The sequence below is a fragment of the Triturus cristatus genome, chromosome 5_1 (genome assembly GCF_964204655.1).
Source record: "Triturus cristatus chromosome 5_1, aTriCri1.1, whole genome shotgun sequence".
In the NCBI taxonomy this organism is placed as follows: Eukaryota; Metazoa; Chordata; class Amphibia; order Caudata; family Salamandridae; genus Triturus; species Triturus cristatus.
This window is the reverse complement of record NC_140587.1, coordinates 548,926,819-548,947,817: the sequence shown is the minus strand read 5'-3', so window position 1 is coordinate 548,947,817 and position 20,999 is coordinate 548,926,819. Positions and strand designations below refer to the sequence as shown.

Sequence of the window (20,999 nt, the reverse complement as noted above, 5' to 3'; positions counted from 1 at the left end):
GTTTCAATCAGCCAGCTGCACTGTCTGGTAGGCTAGTCTTAACAGGCATTGGCAAAGCCAATAGATCTCACCTACGCAAGAGCTGCTACTATTGGCTTTGCCAAGGTGTTTTAGCTATGTTGTACACCAGCGTGGCTGCTGTACAGCATGGCTAAAAGTGAGTGGAGTAGTGTGTCATGGAGCAAAATGTTGGAGTGGCGCAGAGTGATATACAGTGGAGTATGCCAAGGAGTACATTCAGTATGAGTGCCAGACGTTTATGGCTACGTCAGCCATAGTCACTGGAACCTCTAAAAATTCAATCCGGTGTACAAGGGTCAGCATTTTGCCATTAACCACCTATAAAATGAGTACAGGAGCTCTTCTGACCAGAATTAATTAAATGTCAATTCTAGCATTTTGCAGATACAGCCTTTTAGGCTAAGAATTACACGCATCATGTCAGGACCTACGGCCAGGTGCGGTGGCACATGTTCTGTGTCCCTGCCACGGAGTATGGCCGGGCTAGTGGCTCTCTCAATAGACACCGAGTCCCCACAGGCAATGAAGATCGTAATATCAGCATGTCAGAGCCTGCAGTTTGCCATAGGCAACACCTCCAATTCATATTCCATTAGTGCTCTTGTCCATAAGGCAAGAATAACCTCCAAAATACCAGTCCAGCAGCACACTAAGCAGAATACATTCTTACTATATCTCTTGAACTCTTTCATACATTTGAATTGTCACACTCGCATGCTTGGGAGGAATGCTAAACAAGAGGTACGATGCATGCATGCCATGGATAAAGGATATGAGAGGGACGATGAAGTAAATGGGGCAGGTAAATGGGAAGCCTATAGGTGGGCTAAACACAATACATTGAACATGTCTCTTCAAGACAACGCATGCATTATATAGCCGAGAATTTTTTTAAGACACCTACTGCTATAAGGCATCACTGCTCAGAGTGGGAAGCCTTTAAAGTATTACATATACAAAATGCATAAGCAGGCCAAGCCAGAGAAGAGTGTTCATTGAGAGGAGGGGCACCATGAGATGAACCGTCCTACTGAACGATGGAGTGGGTATGAAGCCTCACTGACTTCCTCAACACACTGAATCCCGTAACACCATATTTTTACACTTTGCCAAAAGTCCACAAGGGAACCTTTCCCACCCCAGGTAGGCCCATTGTGTCCGGAATAGGCTCGGTTCTGGAGCCTCTATCCAGATTTGTGGATCACTACCTACAACCCCTGGTCCAAAGGATACCACCATCTTATATCAAAGATACTAGTGACATCTTAAGAACAATTGAAGGGTTGGCACCTAATGGGGATATCAGCCTCCTCGTCACTTTAGACGTGGAGGCACTCTACACAAATATCCCACAACAAGCCACCCTAACTGTGATCGAAGAGGTCCTACGTAAGGAAGAATGGACATCACCCACCCCGGTGTCTTTCATTATGGACCTAGCATCCTTAGCATTAACAGAGAACTTTTTCGAATTCAGGAATGAACTGTTCCATCAATGCCAAGGGACTTCTATGGGCAGTACATTTGCCCCTAGCTTAGCCTGCCTTTACATGGCAGCCTTCGAGGAGGAGATCATTCAGAGCCCAACTAACCCCTTTAATGAGAGTCTGATTATGTGGAGGCGATTCATTGACGACATCCTCATCCTTTGGAAGGGATCTATGAGCAGATGTGAAGAGTTCTGCCAATGGATCAATATCCAGAATCCCTATCTGAGATTTACCAACCACATCTCCCCCTCCTACATTGCCTTCCTGGACCTAGACATCAGACTGGAGTCCGGAGTTTTAACCACTAGTCTCTACAAAAAACCAACGGACAGGAACAGCCTGTTGTTGTATAGTAGTCACCACCCCAAAGCACTGAGGGATAACCTACCGTTTGGCCAGTTTCTCCGAGTGAGGAGAAATTGCAGTTCTGTGTCGGACTACAAGAAAGAGGCAGATACTCTGGCTAATAATTTAAAAGAGAGAGGGTACCCCCCCGCTACTATCAATAACGCAATGAAACGTGCAAGGAATAACCCTAGAGAGGTTTTACTAGAGACTAAGACCCGTGAACAAACCGAAACCTTGACATGTGTGACTTCTTTTACCCCATCCTCCAACAACATGAAAAAAGTCATTAAGAAACATTGGGGGATTTTGGCGGCTGGGGATCTAACTCTACCACAACCAAGGTTTGCCTTTAAGAGAACGCAAAACCTTAAAGACATTCTGATCCACACTAGACCCAAAAAAACAGCGCAGAACACCCAGGCCACCCTTTGGGGACTTCCACCAGTCACAGGACATTTCCCTTGTGGCAATTGCACATCTTGCTATCAGACGATGACCGTAAAGGAATTGGTTTGGTCTGATAACTTGACCTGGAAATTGGGACGTCACACAAATTGTAATTCAAAGAATTGCATCTATCTGTTACAATGCCCTTGCGCTTTGTATTACATAGGGATGACGACACGATCAATCAAGACACGCATCACAGAGCACAAAAGTAACATCAGATGCTCTAAGGAGACCACAAAATTGTATTGCCATTTCAAAAATCTCCACCACACAGCAGACTCCTTAAGATGGGTTGTTCTTGAATCACATCCAGGCATGACACCACAAACATTGTTCAGATTAGAACAAAGATGGGTCCACAAATTGGCTTCTGATACACGGGGTCTAAATGATGACATACCATGGGTTTCCTTGACTCACTGAGACCTAGATGATACCTACACTTCACTATAGTCCCTATCAGCAAGTAAAACCCAAGCAAGGGAGGGGCACCATCCCATAATAGTGATAGTGACTGGGCATATCCCTAGACCTAGATGATACCTACACTTCACTATAGTCCCTATCAGCAAGTAAAACCCAAGCAAGGGAGGGGCACCATCTCCTAAATAGTGATAGTGACTGGGCATATCCAGCAACCCTTACTAGATTTCTCTGGCATACACCGACATGTCGGAGTCACCTCACATGTTTTTCAAAGCGCTCTCCTCCCACGACATTATTACACTAGTCGTGACCTTGCTTTGCTGGTTGACAGGGATATCGGATGACGACGTCCTGCAGCCCCTTGTTACTTTTCAGGACTTTCCACGACTGTCACATAACGCATTATCCCATCTCAAGATGGCGCCCGTAATCAACCTCTATGATGAGACTGCCGTCTGAATCATTAAGTCAGTGTCTAAATACACTTATTATTCTCTCAGACCTGACGGTATTGGCCTCTAACTGATAAGCGGGAACTAGACCCGCCACATCTCCTGTAACACTTAGTTATAAGACGCATTCCCATGTATGTATCTGAGTTCCATCCATACGATCATACATACGAAGCGTGACTATTCAAGGTTGTTGATATGGTCACATCAGATGACTAATCTTGTCAGCTCATTGTTATCTCTCAAGGACCCTCTGACCTCCTTATGTCCAATACACGATCTATTACATAGTGATATACCCCTCTCCAAGATGGCACCCATGGTCACCCAGGAAACAAGGCTGCCTGTCTAACTTCCTCGCCAGTTTCCAGTGACCAATCAGTACCCGCCTAGCCTCATAGGATTTACTCTTAACTGATCAGCGGGAAGCAGACTTCACTTCCCGGTTTCGGCGGAGCGGGGTAGGTCTACAAACCACCCTTGGGCGACAAAACTGAGTAGTTGCATTCCGTTCTTAAGACTCCACTTCACGCGCAGAGACTTACTCGGTCTCGGTGATCGGCGAACCGCGGCTGTGGCAACGGCCCGATCCCTAGACTCCTTCCTGTCTCTCCCGTGAGACACTTGGGGCCGGGGGTCGCGGCGTTCTACGGTCGTTGGTTCTCCTGTCGCGGGCCCCGAGGGGTATTTTGCCACCTTTGCCCTGATTGGACATAGCGAATAGGGAGTATGCCTCTCCTACAAGCATGAGCCTCTCGCCTCTTTACTTTGTACCATTACTTACAGTAGGCTATCACGCATCCCCAAGAGGCTCGCCAAGTACCGACTGGAGTGGCACTTTCTAATACGTTGGGTGAGCATAACCGCATTTAACGTAATAATCTGAGTGTTTTATATTTTAGATTTGATCACCTGACACGTACCTGCACCATGCATCCACCTGTGCATGATCACCATTATGTAGCGCAAATTGTTTTCTCAGTGAACATGCATATGAGGAGTCTCTGGCTCCTGTTTTTGTAATGTATAGTTTTGACTAAGTGTGCGTCTTAATGTACTCTGTTGGCCTGTTTTGTTTTTTCTTTCCTTTTTCTATAGGCCAGTCCAGCACGTAAGAGTCTAGTTTTTCCGACACTTACCTAGGGTAGTTTTATCCAGACATCACTGTAAATAATTAGCAACACACCCTCACAAACTTGTAGATAGTTAAAATCACCGGTCCTGATGAATTGCCGCTGGATCCCCCTGACCTTGTAGGCATGAAACATGTTGACCACCTGAGCAGAGTAGAGTAGTCCCTGACCCATTTAGTCAAGACTACCGCCTCTCATTTCATTTTTAACAGGGTGGTTTACTGACCGAATAAAATCATACATTCAGACTAACCAACCCCTTTTTAACCACACTCACAAACATCTACACTTACCTGGCCCTCACTTGCACTCACCCTCGGCAAGGAACAAAAGATCTCCGCCAAAGAGCCCCATCCCTGGGTGCCCGTCGGGAATTGCAGCGCCGACCCGACGAGGAGCAAAACCCAGATGATGAAGCATGACACCTAGCTTGCTGGGTGTGTGAGGGTTTTAGTTCCACCAATGTGGGTTCCCCCACCCCACACAGTCAAATTCCCTTCAGGCTTACTAGACATTACCCCCCACTTAGTCTGAATTCCAAGGAGAGTGTACTCTACACTCTTCTATACAAATAGAGGAACTGTATACCCTTTCCGTTTAACTATGAAGCCTCACTGCTCAGAGGTACCCTAAATGGGGAGATCATGGCCTGGGACTGGTGGAAGAAAAACATTTAACCCCAGTCAAGTGACCAGCCAGCTCTCGTCTCAATAAGGAACACCCCCCCCCCCCCCCGATCAGGTCAAAGAGGTGAGCAAACCAACCAGCCTTTATATGAGAGAGGAAATTGCCCCGCCCTTCGATCAAACCACCGGGCACAGGTGACAAGCAGGTTGGTGATTGCAGATGCAAAACTATGAACCCTTGTTCCTGAAGAAGCTCTGGCTTAAACACTGGCACTGGCTCCCAGTAGATGTGAGGAATGCATTCAAAGTTTCTTGCACTACAAGCATGGCCTACAGGGCCAGACTCAAAAATACTACAAAACATACATGGCAATAGAGCAGATCCAGGCAGGAGACTACCGTTGTTTGAGCTGTTTCCCACCTAAAACTGGCTCTGCTTCAATAAGCCCAACAGGCATAATACATTCCCCCTATTTTGTCAAAATCTTCCACTTCCTTGTACTAAAATTTGAGCCCGGAAAGGAAAAACTCAGCTGAAATTCAGGCAGCCCAGGGAGGTAGATGCGTATAGTAAGTCCCCACCATTGTGCTTCCTGTAGACAGGCGACAGGAAAGGAGAACCAATACATCCTGTCTATATACAGATTCCTACAAATATAGATGTTTTTCCCCCTTTTGATACCATGTGCGCAGACCATTTGTTTTTATAACCATTTGTTTTTCTTGCACGCAGGGCACAAGGCCGAAACCAGCAAATTTGACAAGATAACAAGATTTACAGCCAGATTTACAGCGGAGCTTGGCAAACCACAAACGCTTCTAAAGACAAGCAGGAAACTAAGACCAAGTCTCAGCTCCTTAGATTGGGTGGCATATGAAAGAGAAAAAGATCCTTTCACAAGCAGCGAAGCAGGTGGGGCATTGGGGAAATCCTCTCACTTTGAAGTCAGAGAAAGGAAATTAAAGAGACTGCCCTAGAAAACAGAGTGACATTTGAGCCCAGTCTTTGAATGCACAAGAAATGTGAGGAGATCAGAATTACAGCAGTGGTTACAGAAACTTGGAGTTGCTGAAATGATGAAGTGTTCATGGGCAGTGCTCGTGGACAAAGGAAAATTCCCTTTTACAGTTTCTAAATTGGGACAAGTGGAAGGCTACAAGCACTCTGGTGTTGATCCACTGGAGTGAAAAACTGACGAAAAGGAGGTACAAATAGGAAAGATCACTTGGAAGCAAGGGTTTTTAAAGGACACTGAAAAACGAATGAAAAGCAATGGGCAGGCTGCAAGCCCACAAAGTATATAAAACCGGTCTCAATGAGACAGCGCAATCGCTGTCTAGGCTCGACCTAAAAAGAAGGCAGACCTGGTTTGGTATAGCATTAAAGTTAATTACCAATGAATAGTAGCTTGAACTATTGTAGGGTGTGCCGATGAATAGCTCGCATAATTATGGAAAAATAAAATCATAACTTGGCCGCTATACTTATTCAGTCTGCTCCCCCACACTCTGGCAAATGTTATGGCCATATTGACAGAGCAGTAAGTTTAAGATTTTCAAACACACCAGTCTCCCATCTCCTTTTGGTGAGGCTAATTTCATTCATTACATCACATGCGGACTCCTATTCCATGACCAATTAAGATTACAACACTTTCATATGCTACGCATTGGCTTCCATAGCCGTCTAGCATTCTTATCCGAGGACTGGCAAGTGGTTCCTGGGTGTATGTCCGAACAGTCCTGCATTAACAAGAAAGCAAGCAGAAGACTTCTTTGAAAATGGGTAATAGTGGGAAACTGTTTTCTGACTGGTTATTTACCATCACAACATTTTGTCTTGATTCTTTCAATTTGCTGCAAAGTGTGCTGGTTTGCGCTTGTTCAGCTGTTCTTCATGGGCATTATTTCTTGGATAGCAATGGTTATAAAGATATGTTTGAGGTATTAATCTTTTGGCACAGAAAACATACTAGAAACCATGGTACAAACGAGCTGCCAGTCATTTTTGGACCAGATTTAAAAATATCTAATTATTTTCTCCCATAAAAATGATGTTTTGAGTGTCTTATAATACAGTTGAGAATCCCTGCTACTAATCACCTCCAGGACATTTACACCTCTGTTTGATAGATAAGCCACATTACTTGTCTGCCCAGAAGATCCTCTTCGTCCAGACTCTAGAATAACCTTCACCTCTGGTCTAAAGCCAGCACCTTGTTGAAAACATTCAAATCTAACTTGAAATCTCTCATTTACACCACCACCCCCTTAAAAAAAAAAACTAACACCAGTCCACACCAAACGACTTCCTCCGCTCAGAGTTGATGAGTTTTTTTGGTACGATTTGAATCTACTGAACAAGGTGCCAATTCCAATTTAGTCATCTAAACATTTGCATTTCTTGTCATTTTTGGAATCCTTCACACTTGCAACCAAACTTGTACTTGCATAAGCCAATGGTGTATTTGTACACATTGGTAAAGACATTCTAACCTGTATTCCTGGTTTGTTTTTTCACGGGAAAACTCCCAGGCGCATTGATGCTTATAGAAAAACATATCCCAACTGCTTCCTGCGCTGAACTGTACACCCAACCCTCTTCCTTCCTCAAAATCATTCTGCGTTTTAAGTGGCAATGTGCTTCCGTACCAGACACATGAGGGTCAATAACTGTGGTGCAAGTAACTCGGGCTAGGTTTATTCTACAGAAAGACCCAAAAACCCACCCATTTGCTCAAGCTTCATTGGAAATGTGACTGAGCAGACTGAGGAGGACTACACCAATAACAAAGGAAAATCTGGAAGTTTCATTCCACAAGATGAAACAATTGCATCTTTAATATGCAGTAATGTGGATGCACCTTAAGAATTGCTGGTCAAATAAGTTGGATATTCCGATTAGTCTCTTTTCACTTATGTGCACTATAAAAGCCGCTGCCCCAAGCTAGACATCCAAAAAAGACAAGATAAACACATGCCCTCTTCTGCATGAATAAAACAGGTTTAAGGTTTTATCTAGCCATGCAAGAGTTGGTTGGTCGCGGTGAGGCAATTCAGAGTATATGTCCCTATACCAAGAGTTTGCCTCTCACTTGTTAGGTAGGTCAAATTATCAAACTTAAGCCATGAATTCCAGAAAGGAAGCTGTCGGCACTCACCAGTAGCTCCTGCAACAAACATGTTTTACAGGCACTCTTTGCCCCATGTCTCCCAGGAACGTTACCCCAAGCCCTGCTCTTCGCAGCAGGTAAGTCACATAGGAGCATAATGTTAGAGTAGGAACAGACTATTCTCCGTCCCAAATAATTCAGAACTGTACTCCAAACTTTGTGATTTTATTGAGCACATGCCAACCCTGCCACCTGCTTAACCAATATGACCATTCTTGAAAAAATAAAATATTAGAAACTCAACAAAATACAAGCAACCGCTTGAACTCTGGCCAACATAAAAACCTAAACACGTGCAGGATGCTAATGTTTCTGAAAGTGCTTTGGTACCCAACAGGCTTAAATACAATCATAGGTAGACATCTCAATCAAAGGCATATTACATTTTTACTACGTTTTACAATGACCTATGCACTAAGAGTTGGATCCCGCTCTAGAGGCAACTATGCGGTAGAAAACACCAGACACTAAATTAAAACTCAATGAATTATGCAACAACTCCCACCAACCCCAAACTCCTAACCCCTTCACAAACCGACTTCGTTTGATATGCTTGCTGCAGGACAAGGACCACAGATTTCGTGGCACATTAGCTTGTTTGCGATATTTACGATCAATCGGAATGTGTGTAGGAAAAATAGTTGCTTAAGTATTTCCTCAAGTGAGTAGGGCCTTTCCTAACGATACTGCTAAAAAACGATCGTAAGATCGGTCATTTGCTTTTCTCCTTAAAAAGCGTCTTGTGCAATAGTTGTAAACCAGCCATGTCTAGAGCCCAGAAGGATTTTTAAAAAGATAGCGCGTTTCAACAGTAACGGTTTGGCAAGGTTCAAGTCTTCACATCTATAACATATCATACAGCGTGTCCAGGTAAGCCAATGTTTCTCATTATAAGAAAAAATAAGTAACCACCAATGCTAGATCTCGCCTTCCTCTTAGTCCATGAACTACAGTTTACAGCACTTTTAGACAAACTGACATCTATATTTTGTGTTACTCTACCAAAAGCAATATGCCTGCCTATGATAACACAAAACCAAGTGGTGTGAAGTGTAGCATTCTATACACAGCTCCATACGCAAGAAAATGCTACATGAAATGATGCAAATATAAGCTTTGCTTAATGAAGCCATTGTTGTTTACATGAACTGATTGACAATACAAACTACCCAGGTACAGTTTACCATCCTCGTTTCCAATTGTAAATGCCAAAACAAATGTGGCCCACGCCACTAAACACATTTTATCACAAGCAATGATTTGTACAAAATGCCACCCTAATTACATTTAATCAAACACTATATGTACTCAATAGAACAAAAATGTAAGAAATTCAACACTACACAAAGACCAGGACTCACCATTAGTTCATCCTTCTTATGAGCCTGTTAATCTGGTCTTCCCTGTTACCAGCATCTCCACCTTCCACAAAGTGAGTAGTCTTCTTTTTCATTCCACCTCTTGGGGAGGACAACTTGAAGGGCCACAGGAAGTTGTTGGCCATCTTGAAGTTCTTGCCAACGGTGTAAATTTCATGAATAAGATCTTCAACACAGATGATACCACAAGTCCCTAATAGTAGAAGGAAGCATCATGTAAAAACTGGCACAGTAGATAAAATAACTATGTGAATAAATTAGATATAAGCACTAAGGAAGGACCTATGTGACTGAACTTTAAATCACGCACCAGTAGGCTTAGCTCTAAAAAAAAAATAACCCAGGGAGTGAATCTCAATATTCAGGATCTGAAAAAAGCTAACATGTTAGCCCATTAAGATTACATCACACGCCTCCCAATCCAGGTGTGTGCTTACCAAGTTGATTCTCAATAAGAGAGTTATCAGTCAGGGGAATACGCTGCTTTTTAATCTTGAGGTAACCGCGTTTGTAGATCAGCTCACGTACAGACTTCAGGTTGGGATACCTGAAACAAAAATAGACCTATATAAACCCAAGAAGACTGATGTAAAGCTCACATATGTCAACCTCCAGCCTAAATAAATGAGGTAACAATTTTGCAGAAATCGGTAAACACAAAGATCTACGTTCATTCAGGTACAATGGGCTTGGCCACTAAATCTGATCAAGGCGCATGAGAATGAAATGGCTACTCACATTTATCACTTTAATTAATCGAACCTGTAGTTTTTGCCAAAATGCTTTTATTTCTCCTAAAAAAATCAATTCTGTAAGCATTTAAAACGGTAAGAGTTGACTTCTTGAGGCATAGTTATTAAGCAACTCTCACTTTTTACAATTAACAGCTTCAAAAGGTAAGGTACAGCTATCACCATCTTAGCCAAACCAGACGCAAGAATTAGTGGATGGTACAGTCTTATATTAGCCTAGATGTTTATTGCCATCAACCCACTGCATTTTGGTAATTCAGCTAAGACTGGAGTACAAGCATAATATCTCTGCTAGGGATGATGAATTTGAACAGGAAGGAGAAGTATATCAATATAGGCTTAGATATTAATCTAATTTTTCAAATTCAAGATGCTAAATGTTTTAGCCAGATATCTAGAAAGGATGCTATGGAGAAAGGCATAGAAATGGAAAACAAGCATTGGCATAGCCAATAGGTCTCACATTTTGGACCTTTCAAGTGTTTAACCATGCACCACGTTATCCTGGTTGCTGTGCTGCCAGTGATGGCAAAGCTATTCAATTACTACAGACTATGTGAAAATAGAGTAATTCGTTTTCTGTCCAACTATTGTCCCTATAGTGGTTTTAATTTTGTTAAAAGGCAGGACTAACATTCTGTTCAATGTATGCAAGCCCCGAGCTACACCGAACGCTAGAAAGAGCAAATTTGGTGCAGAAAGATCATGCATGCGCGCATTTACACCTATGTAACTGCTGTAACCGGGGTTTGAGCAGGCAGAGGATCTTAATGGAAATAAAAAGAGGACTAACAGAATGTGAATTACGCTAAATAATATTCACATAACTGCCTTATTTGAGGTACAGTACATTGCTTGTTTAAGTTATTTGTAGTTACGTCAACCGCAGTCCTGAAGATTAACCAGATATCTATTCTTTGTTCACATTGCCACTGAAAAGGGCAGTTGTGATGCAGATATCACTGTCCTACTGCCCAAATAGTATTAATCCTGTTTATGCCATCGCTAACCTCCACTGTGGAAAATGCATATCTGAAGAAACCCATACTACAGATAACTGTACAATATGGGGTAACATCCACTGTAAAAATGCAGGTCTGTAGAAACCCATTAACGTAGAGATAGCAAGATAAAGGATAACCTCCACTATAGAACATGCAGGTCTATAGAAACATGGCACTGTAGAGACTGCAGGCCGTGGCAGACCTCCACCGAGGAAAACGAAGAAACCCATCCATAAGACTGCAAGATCAGGGCTAACCTTCACTTAGGAAACTTCAGGTTGGGGTAGAGACTTCATTACAATTACTAAGAACCACTATACCATTTACGGGCTTTAGATGACTAGCCATGCAATAACTTAAAGGGCAGGGCTACCACCCACTTTAGAAAAGTCAGGTTTACTGAGCTATGTATCTGAAAAGACTGTAGGGTCAGTGCTGCCCACCACCGAGGAAAAAGCGAGCCTGCGAGTCATCCCCTTCCAGGGCAGACATTACATTATTGGCAAATGCTTGTCTATTGGCACATGCCAATGTAGGAACTGCACGGCTATTCATAACTTCCAATGTAGAAAATGTAGGTCTATGGATCCATGTTATGGTAGAGCATTATGGAACCTGCACATTTAGCTCTGACATTCAACAGAAAATGATGGTTTGTGCATACATGTCCCTGTGGAACCTGCACACCCAGCTAGACATTTAACATAGAAAATGCAAGTTTGTGGATACATGCAACTTTAAAAGCTGCACATCAGACGCGGACATTGATCACAGAAAATGAGGTATTGTGCATACATGTCACTGTGAAATCTGCACATCCAGCGTCTAGGTTCACTGAGGAGACTTCAGGTATGTGGGTGCATGTTTCTGAGTGCGGGCCGAAAGCAGGCCGCGTTTCCCTTGCGGGAGCGAGCGCGATAATTGCTACCAGATGGCACCGCTCGTCCCCGCAAGGAAATCGCCAAACGTGCACACGTTGCCATTCAAAGCAATGCAACGAGTGCACGTTTTTGCCTCAAAAAGGGAATCAACGGCTAAAGGTCTCTTCCCTATGCAGCGCATGCGCGCTGCGTAGGTGAGACCTTAAAAGGACACAGAGGTGGGACAACGCCTCTTAGCATTTTGAAATATGTATGGCCAAGAGATTATATAGACAGGCTTTAGGGAAAGGAAATGATCAATTAAGTAAATTCATGTGAAAGATTATGACAATTGAATCATTCTGCTTTTCAGTCTCAAGAGCCACAGGGCAACAGAAATAACTTTCAGCAAAGAAGCCGTTGAAAGGCCTTAGAACTGAACTAGGTTAAATGGTCTTCAACAATGCCCCTCTGCTACAGCCATTACTTGGTTTATCAATCTGAAGTCGTGTTGAGAACTGTCAGAGGTTTTACACAGTACATGTTGATTAGTGATAATGTTTGAAGAGATGGTGTATTATAAAAACTACATACCCCCAGGCAACGTACGGTTCCACAATCTTCAGCATGTTAATTGAAGCCTTATTCAGCTTTACAAAAGTTCCATTGAAAATCTGCCTTAGACGAAGAAGCTGCAAAACTTTACGCACTTTGGGACTGACACCATTGATACTGTTGAGAGAAAACAAAAACTTACATAAGACATGGTACCTGTATGCAACTTCTCCTCCCCCCACTCCCCAACATATTGCCCCACCCCGTTGGCACATGTCCTGCAATACAAAAAAAGTGCTGTCAGGGCCAGCAATGGCCACACAATATGGCTTTATTTCCACAGACCTTCCTTTGTGCGTGTTTATCCCCCCCACTTGCCTTTCCTCAGTGTTGCCTCCTACACTGCCCTCCTTTCCACTACACCAGCAAAATAAAGCCGTTTGATGCAGCCAGCACTGGTCATGTCATATCGCTTTTAGCCATGCTGCTGTACAACACTGCTGAAAACATTTACAAAGCCATTAGCTTTCATAGGCTAGTCCTACTGGCTTCACCAATGCAGGTTTCTTTTTAAGCGCCCCCTTTTTTTTGCTCATGTTGCTCTCATCCATGTGATTTTCTGCCCCCCTTAAGCCCGCTCTCCTGGAGTTCTCGGCCATGTGTTTGGTCTCTCCACTTGTTCTCCATTGGCGAGAAAGACAACTCGACAACACATGAATTCTCAAGAAGTACGGAAAATATATATATAAGTTTGCCAAAAGTCAGCAGTGCAAGGTATAAAAAGTCATCTAATCAGATGAAGGTGGTTTTGTTCTGCTGGGGGGGGGGGAGGGGCTGGGTAAGAGAGCAAACAAGAAAGGGATGGCAAACAACTGAATAGGAAGCAAGCATATATGAATGATACTGAAGCCAACAATGGTAAGCAGACGGTGGGTGGTAAGCCCACTAAGTCCACAATACATTTTTCATAATCAGACTCTTGCTCTGTCTGAAGGAGAGACCTAAAATGGAGTATGACCAGTGTGTCTAGTCCGACAGTGTTGAGTAATCTAGCACTTACAGGCACCAAGCCACATATAGACAGCACCAGTTATGAAACATTAGAACAGTATGCATAGCGGTAATGATGTGGCTAGTTGGTGATTACTTTCAGTACCAACTATATTTTTGCAAGAAAAAAAAAAACATAGAAGTGTTGACCACTTTCTATGATATCTTACCCTCTGATCCTGATTACAAAGGCCAATCTTGGTTGGGCAGGAACATAGTAATTGCCGGCCTTGCGAGCCATTCTGTTCATTCGAATTTCACGTCTGTACATCTGTCTGTACTCCTTGTGATAGGCCTCTGCTCTCTTGTAAATAAGTTTCCTTTGTGATTTCCGAAGCTGAAATAAGAATTATGAAGCAACAGTCTAAAATACCAACTCAGGTTGAAGTACTTCACAAACCCATAAAAGCTCATTAGTCATAAAAGCTGTCCTTGTAACCAAGCACATAGCTAATATTTGGCATAGGGTACAATTGCAATTATCCTCAGCTCGCGTGAGTTATATTACCAGTATCTGTACAGTGTACCTCTACCATTCAAGTCACAGTACCACTAAAAAAAACCTGGGTGTAATTTTTAGGTTTGTATGATGGTTTGCCTGTCTCAACCACTGGTCTTCGACCAATTTCTCTTAGCCATTGACTTGAAACCGCCAATCACATCGTGGCTCAGCCCAGTGTTCTATTTCTTCCTCACCAAATACTGGCTGTTTTGAGTGTAACCTTTTGCACCCAAATGAAAGCTTATATTCAACTACACAAGGGACTAAGTTACAATTATAGCCACCTCTATCACTCCCTCCCATCAGTCTCACTCCAACATGCGAATGTTGCTTCACATTAAACCCTAACCTTTTCCAATGCTTGTAATATAGCTCTGACTAGTGTAACATGGTCTGGAGTTAGTTTAGAGGTGTATCTGATACTGATGTAGCACTCGCGTTTTTTATTCTAATCATGTAAACAATGTAGCAAGTGACATCTAACACAAAGCACTAGCTTTACTTTAATTATAATTTGATACCATGCCAATAAAGCAATACTAACAATTCATATTTAAGCATTTCCGCAAGATTCAAAAACACCAATTCTTAATTACCATTCCCAAACATACACTGATTTCCTATGTCCATATACAGCCAGGATTAACCATCTGTGACACTATTCCTTGACCGCTGTGCAAAAATACAATGAAGTGCTGGATACAATTATAAAGCAGAGACCCCGCCTTTTTAAAGGGATTAGCTACATAAAAATCAGGGGGCACATACAGCACAGTTATGAAGTGAGCAATACATAGATCATAAGCGACAACTATTCTAAAAAACATACAAAAATTACCATATGGTATATGACACAATAGTTAAAAATTGTGCAAAATACAGATTTGTTTGTGCACAATACAATTGTACCATTATATGTGCAAAGAAGAAAGCACTTATTTTTGTACAAATATGGCACAAAATAATTCTCGTTCTTCAATTTCAGGTGGTAGGAGTCAGATGTAATCCAAGAAGTATAATCTAACAAGCATTGGCATAGCCAATAGGTCTCGCCTTTGGGACCTTATAAGTGTTTAGCCATGCAACAGTTGCATAACTAAATACTTATAAGGTCCCAAAAGCGAGACCTATTGGCTATGCCAAGCGGCCGCGAAAGTGATCGCGATCAAACATCAATGCGGCTGTGCGGCCGCGAAAGTAAAAGTAACTCGCGGTAAAGTGCAGCGCGCGCACCCGCACTGTAGCTGTAGGCTGGCCTGGTAGCACTTTTTGGAGCCCTCTCAATAAGTCTTGCCAGACCAGCGCATGCACTGGGTCAGGCGAGACCTAATAAAAGACCATACCACCCAGCTCGAGCCTATGGGCAGCCCCAGCCATGTTTTCAAGGTATTAGTTTCAATAATTTGCAGACACTAAGTTCTTTGCTGGCATAATCTCACAACCATACAATAGCAAATTACAATTTTTGCCTTAATTGTCATGGTACTTGAATGGACATATGCCCCAATACTAGTTTGATTATATATAACGCACCAGCAATAGCTTTGGAGCGAACTTCCTGATGGTCTATATGAAGTTTAACTATAAAGGAGGCCTAAATATCTATATTCTTTTACCATCTCCACTTCGACACCGCTTATCCACCACTTAAACGTAATATATATGGAGAACAAGAGAGGCCAGGATGCACCCCTGTCTGAGATCATTGGGAGTGCCCATCTTTTTGGACATTGCACCCGACTTCCACTATAGTCTACAAGCCCTGATGTAATTGAATGATCACCTTTATTAAGCCCAGTGGACAACTCCATCTAAACATCTTTTCACAGAGTACAGCCTCGTTTATAGTGTCAAACGCTGTTGACCAATCGACGTATAACACAAAGGGACAGTCTCCCTTTAAGAGCATATTTTTCAGCCAAAGTAGAGATGAAAACTGTTCGTTGTCTAGTACCCTTTACGGAAGCCCATTAGGGCCTTGGGTAAAATTCTGGCATCAGTTACCCAGTCTTCCAATAAACCCAGCAGATGCAAGCATTAGAAAAACCAATGGGACTTGCTTAATGTGCTTATCTCATTCAAATACAGGCATGCACAAATGCTGTTAGCATGTGTGTCCACATAAATGTGATTTAACTCCTCAATGCCAGAATATTTGGCTTTGCCAATACAGTAAAATTTTAGCAAAAATATACCTGTGTAGGATGTACGTGAAACAGAATGTGAAATACTCCATCGTGCATTCCAACGGAAAGGGGGGAATGATACACCAGAAGCCAACAAGGCCCCTTACAATTCTCAACTGCAAAAGGGCTTACTTCTATTGAAAATTCACCAACATAAACGCTTCACGAATTGATCTATTTAATGCAGATTACTTGTAGCAGAAAACCATTACTGTAATTAAAGATTCCCAAGAAGACACCTATATCCCAGTCCTCCTGCTATTCCGAGCTCCTAAAAGACCAGCAGTAACAGGTCACTGAAATTAATCCACTCACATGGATTACGTTTTCATCTTCTAACTTTATGCCAATATCAAACCAAGACTGAGATAATCAGTTCAACAAGATGCAACATCAACAGTTGCAATTACACAGGTCTACACCTACACCAATCATGTCAAATATTTTGTTAAAAAACAGGTCAGAGTACAAAGTATAACCACCTTCTTTAGAGCCACCGTCTTCTTAATTTGTCTGGCCTTCATGGCTGCATAATCCTTTCGCTTTTTTAAAAGGCTTTCAGGAACGGACGGCAACTTCTTCTCTCTAAAACACAAAGACAAGTTATGAAATTTCACTTTCTTCACGTGTGTTGGTACAATGTCTAAAGTGAAACAGTACAGTGCATTATCTTTATATATTTTTAAGCAAGTCCGTCGTGGTGTACACACAAAAAAATGTTTTGTTCCAAGCATAACAGTGTATGTATATTTTCCCAGATACTCCTCGTTAGGCGAACAAAATTTGATAAGCCTCCAAAAACCAAATAATGCACTTAGCTGAAAGAGGCTTGTAAAACCAATAAATGAATACTCTACCAAATGGAATGTTTCATACTCAGTTAAAATTCAGAACTCGCCTTCAAGCGCCAACAGTTTAATGTCACAACTAGTAAACAAGTCATTCCTAACTCAACACGTATTACGTATTCTGGATAAAATGTGTGTGGGAAAAATGTGTTATTTTCTTAACTACGTGCATTTCTTAAACCGCACAATGCCATGCAACAAGCAGAGCATCTACATAGGCCCCCAGTAAGAGACGCCTGGTTCCCTGCAATATAAGCAGGAACTTGTTACAGCATACATCACAATTATAAGCTTTGTGATAAGTATCAGTAGGTCACACATATATTGTCTAAAACAATCTTTAGCAGGACAGCGTCAAAAGTATTCTGACAAACTCAACACGTTATGAAATCTGCATTTTGTTGTTCCTATCTACCAAACTATAAGAGGTTCCCATATGGTCTAGCGGTTAGGATTCCTGGTTTTCAAACTATAAGAGGCACGTTTAAATGTGAAAGAAAAAAAAAATTACAGCATATAGTATGGTATTCAGCTTGTGACAATGCACGGAGGGGCTTTTCAAAATACATAGCACAATACTAAGTGGGTGTCCAAAGGTCGCATTTATTATGACGGTAGCACTCCACGCCATATGCAACGCTCAAGTATACTATTGTAACAACGTGCAAGTCCAACGTGAGACAGTAATTTTGTATTAAATTTAAAGGGACGAATCACACCATTAGCGCTATTGTCATACATGTGGAGACGTTTGAGTTCTAGTGGTCAAGCCTCACGTGAGCGTCCTTCATGCCATAATTTGGGAGAGGAGATTGGTGTAATGAGCAGAACATGTGATTTAAAAATGTAAGAAGGTGACCTGTGCGAAGCTTATTTGATTTGTTTAATTTATTTAACGCAAATGATTGACATAAGGATATTGTACGCCATCCTTTTCAGTAACCATGCGCTTGAACCTGCTAAACAACCTGCACAAAACGTCGATGATCCGAACAAATTAAAATATTCTATGAAGTCTGATGCACACTGACCAAACGGTACAAAAATCAAATGAAAACAAAAAGGCCATTTCATTAGGAAACTAGATCTGGTTATTACTTATAAAGCTACAAACAATAAGCACACCAAACAAGTTCAATAAACCACAACTTCAAAACGAGACTGTCATACTAAATACTAAAGACGTACCAATTAAAAATAACATACTTGTGCGAGAAAATTAGGGATATGAACAGAAATTATTGCGGTGCCAATTTTTGTAAAACTGGGTGTGAATGGCTTTATTCCCATTCAAAATCTAAGTGTAGGTATTGTTCAGCTAAAATACACAGAGTACCTTCTATTAGGTTTTTTCTTCGTATAAAAAACAATAATGGTGCGTGGTCTCGCATGGGACAGACAACAAGTTTTCAAAACCATGTGCAAGCCAGGTTCGGGAAGTAGGTGTTCTCTGCACATGTCATGTCTCCCACCGTACCGCCAATGTAAATGCACACTTTTGGCTAGAAAGCCTAGCCGTGGCCCATTTTAACTTTACATAACCCTCTATTATATCATCTTTTGCAACCCTGTGTACTGTCCAAATCAGTAGACACTATAAATAAATGCATTAACATCTATACACTCCAGTCTGGTGCTGGACCTAAAAACCAATCTATAGTTCTGCAGCAGGCGAAACACAAGGACTAAGCAGATTCCTCAACAAAAATAAAGGAAGGTATACGCGATAGCTGGCTTGCCGGCTGCCCCCGGAAAAGCACCAGCACGCACAGCCACCGGGAGGATCCCGCAAGTGTCCCGGCTAAAAGGCCACAACCACCATGATTCGTCCTCCCAGAGCCGAAGTACAGCGCCGTACAATTAGCCTCCCTTCAACTCCCTTTACAGCAATAACAATCCCCCAGCGAATGCGAACATATACAGAGCCCAGGTGAAAGTTATCATTTGATTAGGGAATGTTGTACAAGCCGATGGCAACAGATTGAAAGGAGGACAGAATTAACTCACTCTGTGCCCGCCATGTTCACCACCGGAAAAGAGGGCTCCGCGCATGCGCACGACGCCCTTAACAGCGCTGGTGACGTAGCTCACATGTGCCAAGTCTATCCACGCTATGTATTGGTCGTCCCGAACTGTGGAAAGAGAAATAGTCTAGCCCGCGCGTTGCAAAATGGTGGCCGCCATGTAAGTGAGGATAAGGATGCCCAAGTCTTAAACAGGAAACCGTCATCGTATATCCGCCACTAAGATGATTGAAAAGAGTCACGGAGTTCGTAAGAGACACACGCAATAAAATGTTCAGTAATCTCGGATGTGTTCGGGATGTAAAAATAATCAGTTAAAGACATTATGGATAGAAGTCAAGTCCTGAAAAAGTAACATAAAAACAAAACTGTTTTCTAAGAAAGATAGGCGGCATTTGGCAGCTGAAGGGAATGTTCAAACTAACCGTCGTTTGACTGTTTAATATTTCGCTTGCTGAAACTTCTTAATTTACGTTGTTATCTTTTGCTTTTTTTTATTTTTCAGTTTTCTGTTACTATCCGGAGATTGGCAGCTGAAAAACGAGGGTAGATAGAGATTGTTGGGAGCTTGGGGCGTAAGAAATATGCGTTTCAAACAGCAGCAGAGCTCTCACATTTTCCATTCGATGCTTGAGAATGTTGTGTTTATGGTAGCGCGCAGCAGAGAAACTCGTTCAACTTTGGACATTTCTTCGAATTCTTAGACTTATAAACTCAGGGGCATATTAGCAAGAACCTCGTTAAAATTAGCGCCGTTTTCCTGCCGCGGAAACGGCGATAGTTTTAACGAGGTTCTTGCTAATATGCCCCTTAGTTTTATAACAACTTAAATGATGCGTTTTCTCGTCGTGACCTCCAGAGCCTCTCAGGTACGTTGGTGTGCTATCAACCCGAAGAGAGGGGTGTGTAACAGGCCTTGCCTCGACACCCCGCATATTGTACACAATAACCACACTTTAGAAGTGTTGCGTAAGTTCCGAGAAATTTCGAGGCTGTATATTTGAAAAGAAGACACATCCTTTGTGGTAAGAGTTTTGTTTATTCGGTCCGACGTCCTCCAGGTTCCGTCAGCAACTGCCAGCCAAGGCCTACACACATTCCTTCACAATAATAAACAGAAGTGCAAAGATATGAAGAAGAAAAAACACAAAACTGGCAGGAGCAAAATAACAGAGAAGGAACAAATTACAGAAACAATATAACAAGAGAAGAAACAAATTCCAGCATTTTGTAATCTCGAAATTTAGCAGGAACAAACTTCAATCTGGAGGATGCACTCCTCAAAGGAACCTGGTCGGAATGTACAACACTCCCCCTCCCGTGAACAATGGTGGGCACAACAACAGGGTGGGGGAATGAATGCCAAACTTTTTGTTGACACGGTCTAACATGGGTTTAGGTATTATGGAGATGGTACACTTGTTCCAAACTTTCCTGCCCTCCAACACCACCACATGGTCCTTTACAGCAAACACTCTCTTGGGAGACGAGAACCGAGACTCCCCCTTGCAAAGAAATCCCGGTTTCTTGATTCTCACCCAATCACCCACCTTAACGTCCAGCGAATGACGAACAGCAGGCCTGGTGTCATATCTAGACTGAACAGCAGCTCTGACATCAGTTACAACAGACAATTTCTTTGCATCCACCACTCTCCTGGACATCCATTCCTTGTTTAGTTTGGAGCCAGCCACCCTCCCCGAAGTAAGGTAAACAGGGC

The 20,999-nt window shown here is 42.4% G+C and overlaps 1 protein-coding gene across 1 annotated transcript in view; it reads right to left on the bottom strand.

Annotated features, from left to right (window-relative positions):
• The window catches only part of RPL7 (ribosomal protein L7), a 28,354-nt gene extending 9,059 nt beyond the window's left edge, over positions 1-19,295 (bottom strand). Inside the window, exons 1-6 of the mRNA XM_085605428.1 lie at positions 19,263-19,295; positions 16,890-16,992; positions 13,890-14,056; positions 12,709-12,846; positions 9,936-10,045; positions 9,481-9,691 (exon numbers count right to left, since the gene is read on the bottom strand). Of these exons, the coding sequence (XP_085461554.1) occupies positions 9,483-9,691; positions 9,936-10,045; positions 12,709-12,846; positions 13,890-14,056; positions 16,890-16,992; positions 19,263-19,276 (741 nt within the window). The 5' untranslated portion in view covers positions 19,277-19,295 and the 3' untranslated portion in view covers positions 9,481-9,482. The remainder of the gene's footprint in view (positions 1-9,480; positions 9,692-9,935; positions 10,046-12,708; positions 12,847-13,889; positions 14,057-16,889; positions 16,993-19,262) is intronic.
• Positions 19,296-20,999: the final 1,704 nt, after the last annotated feature.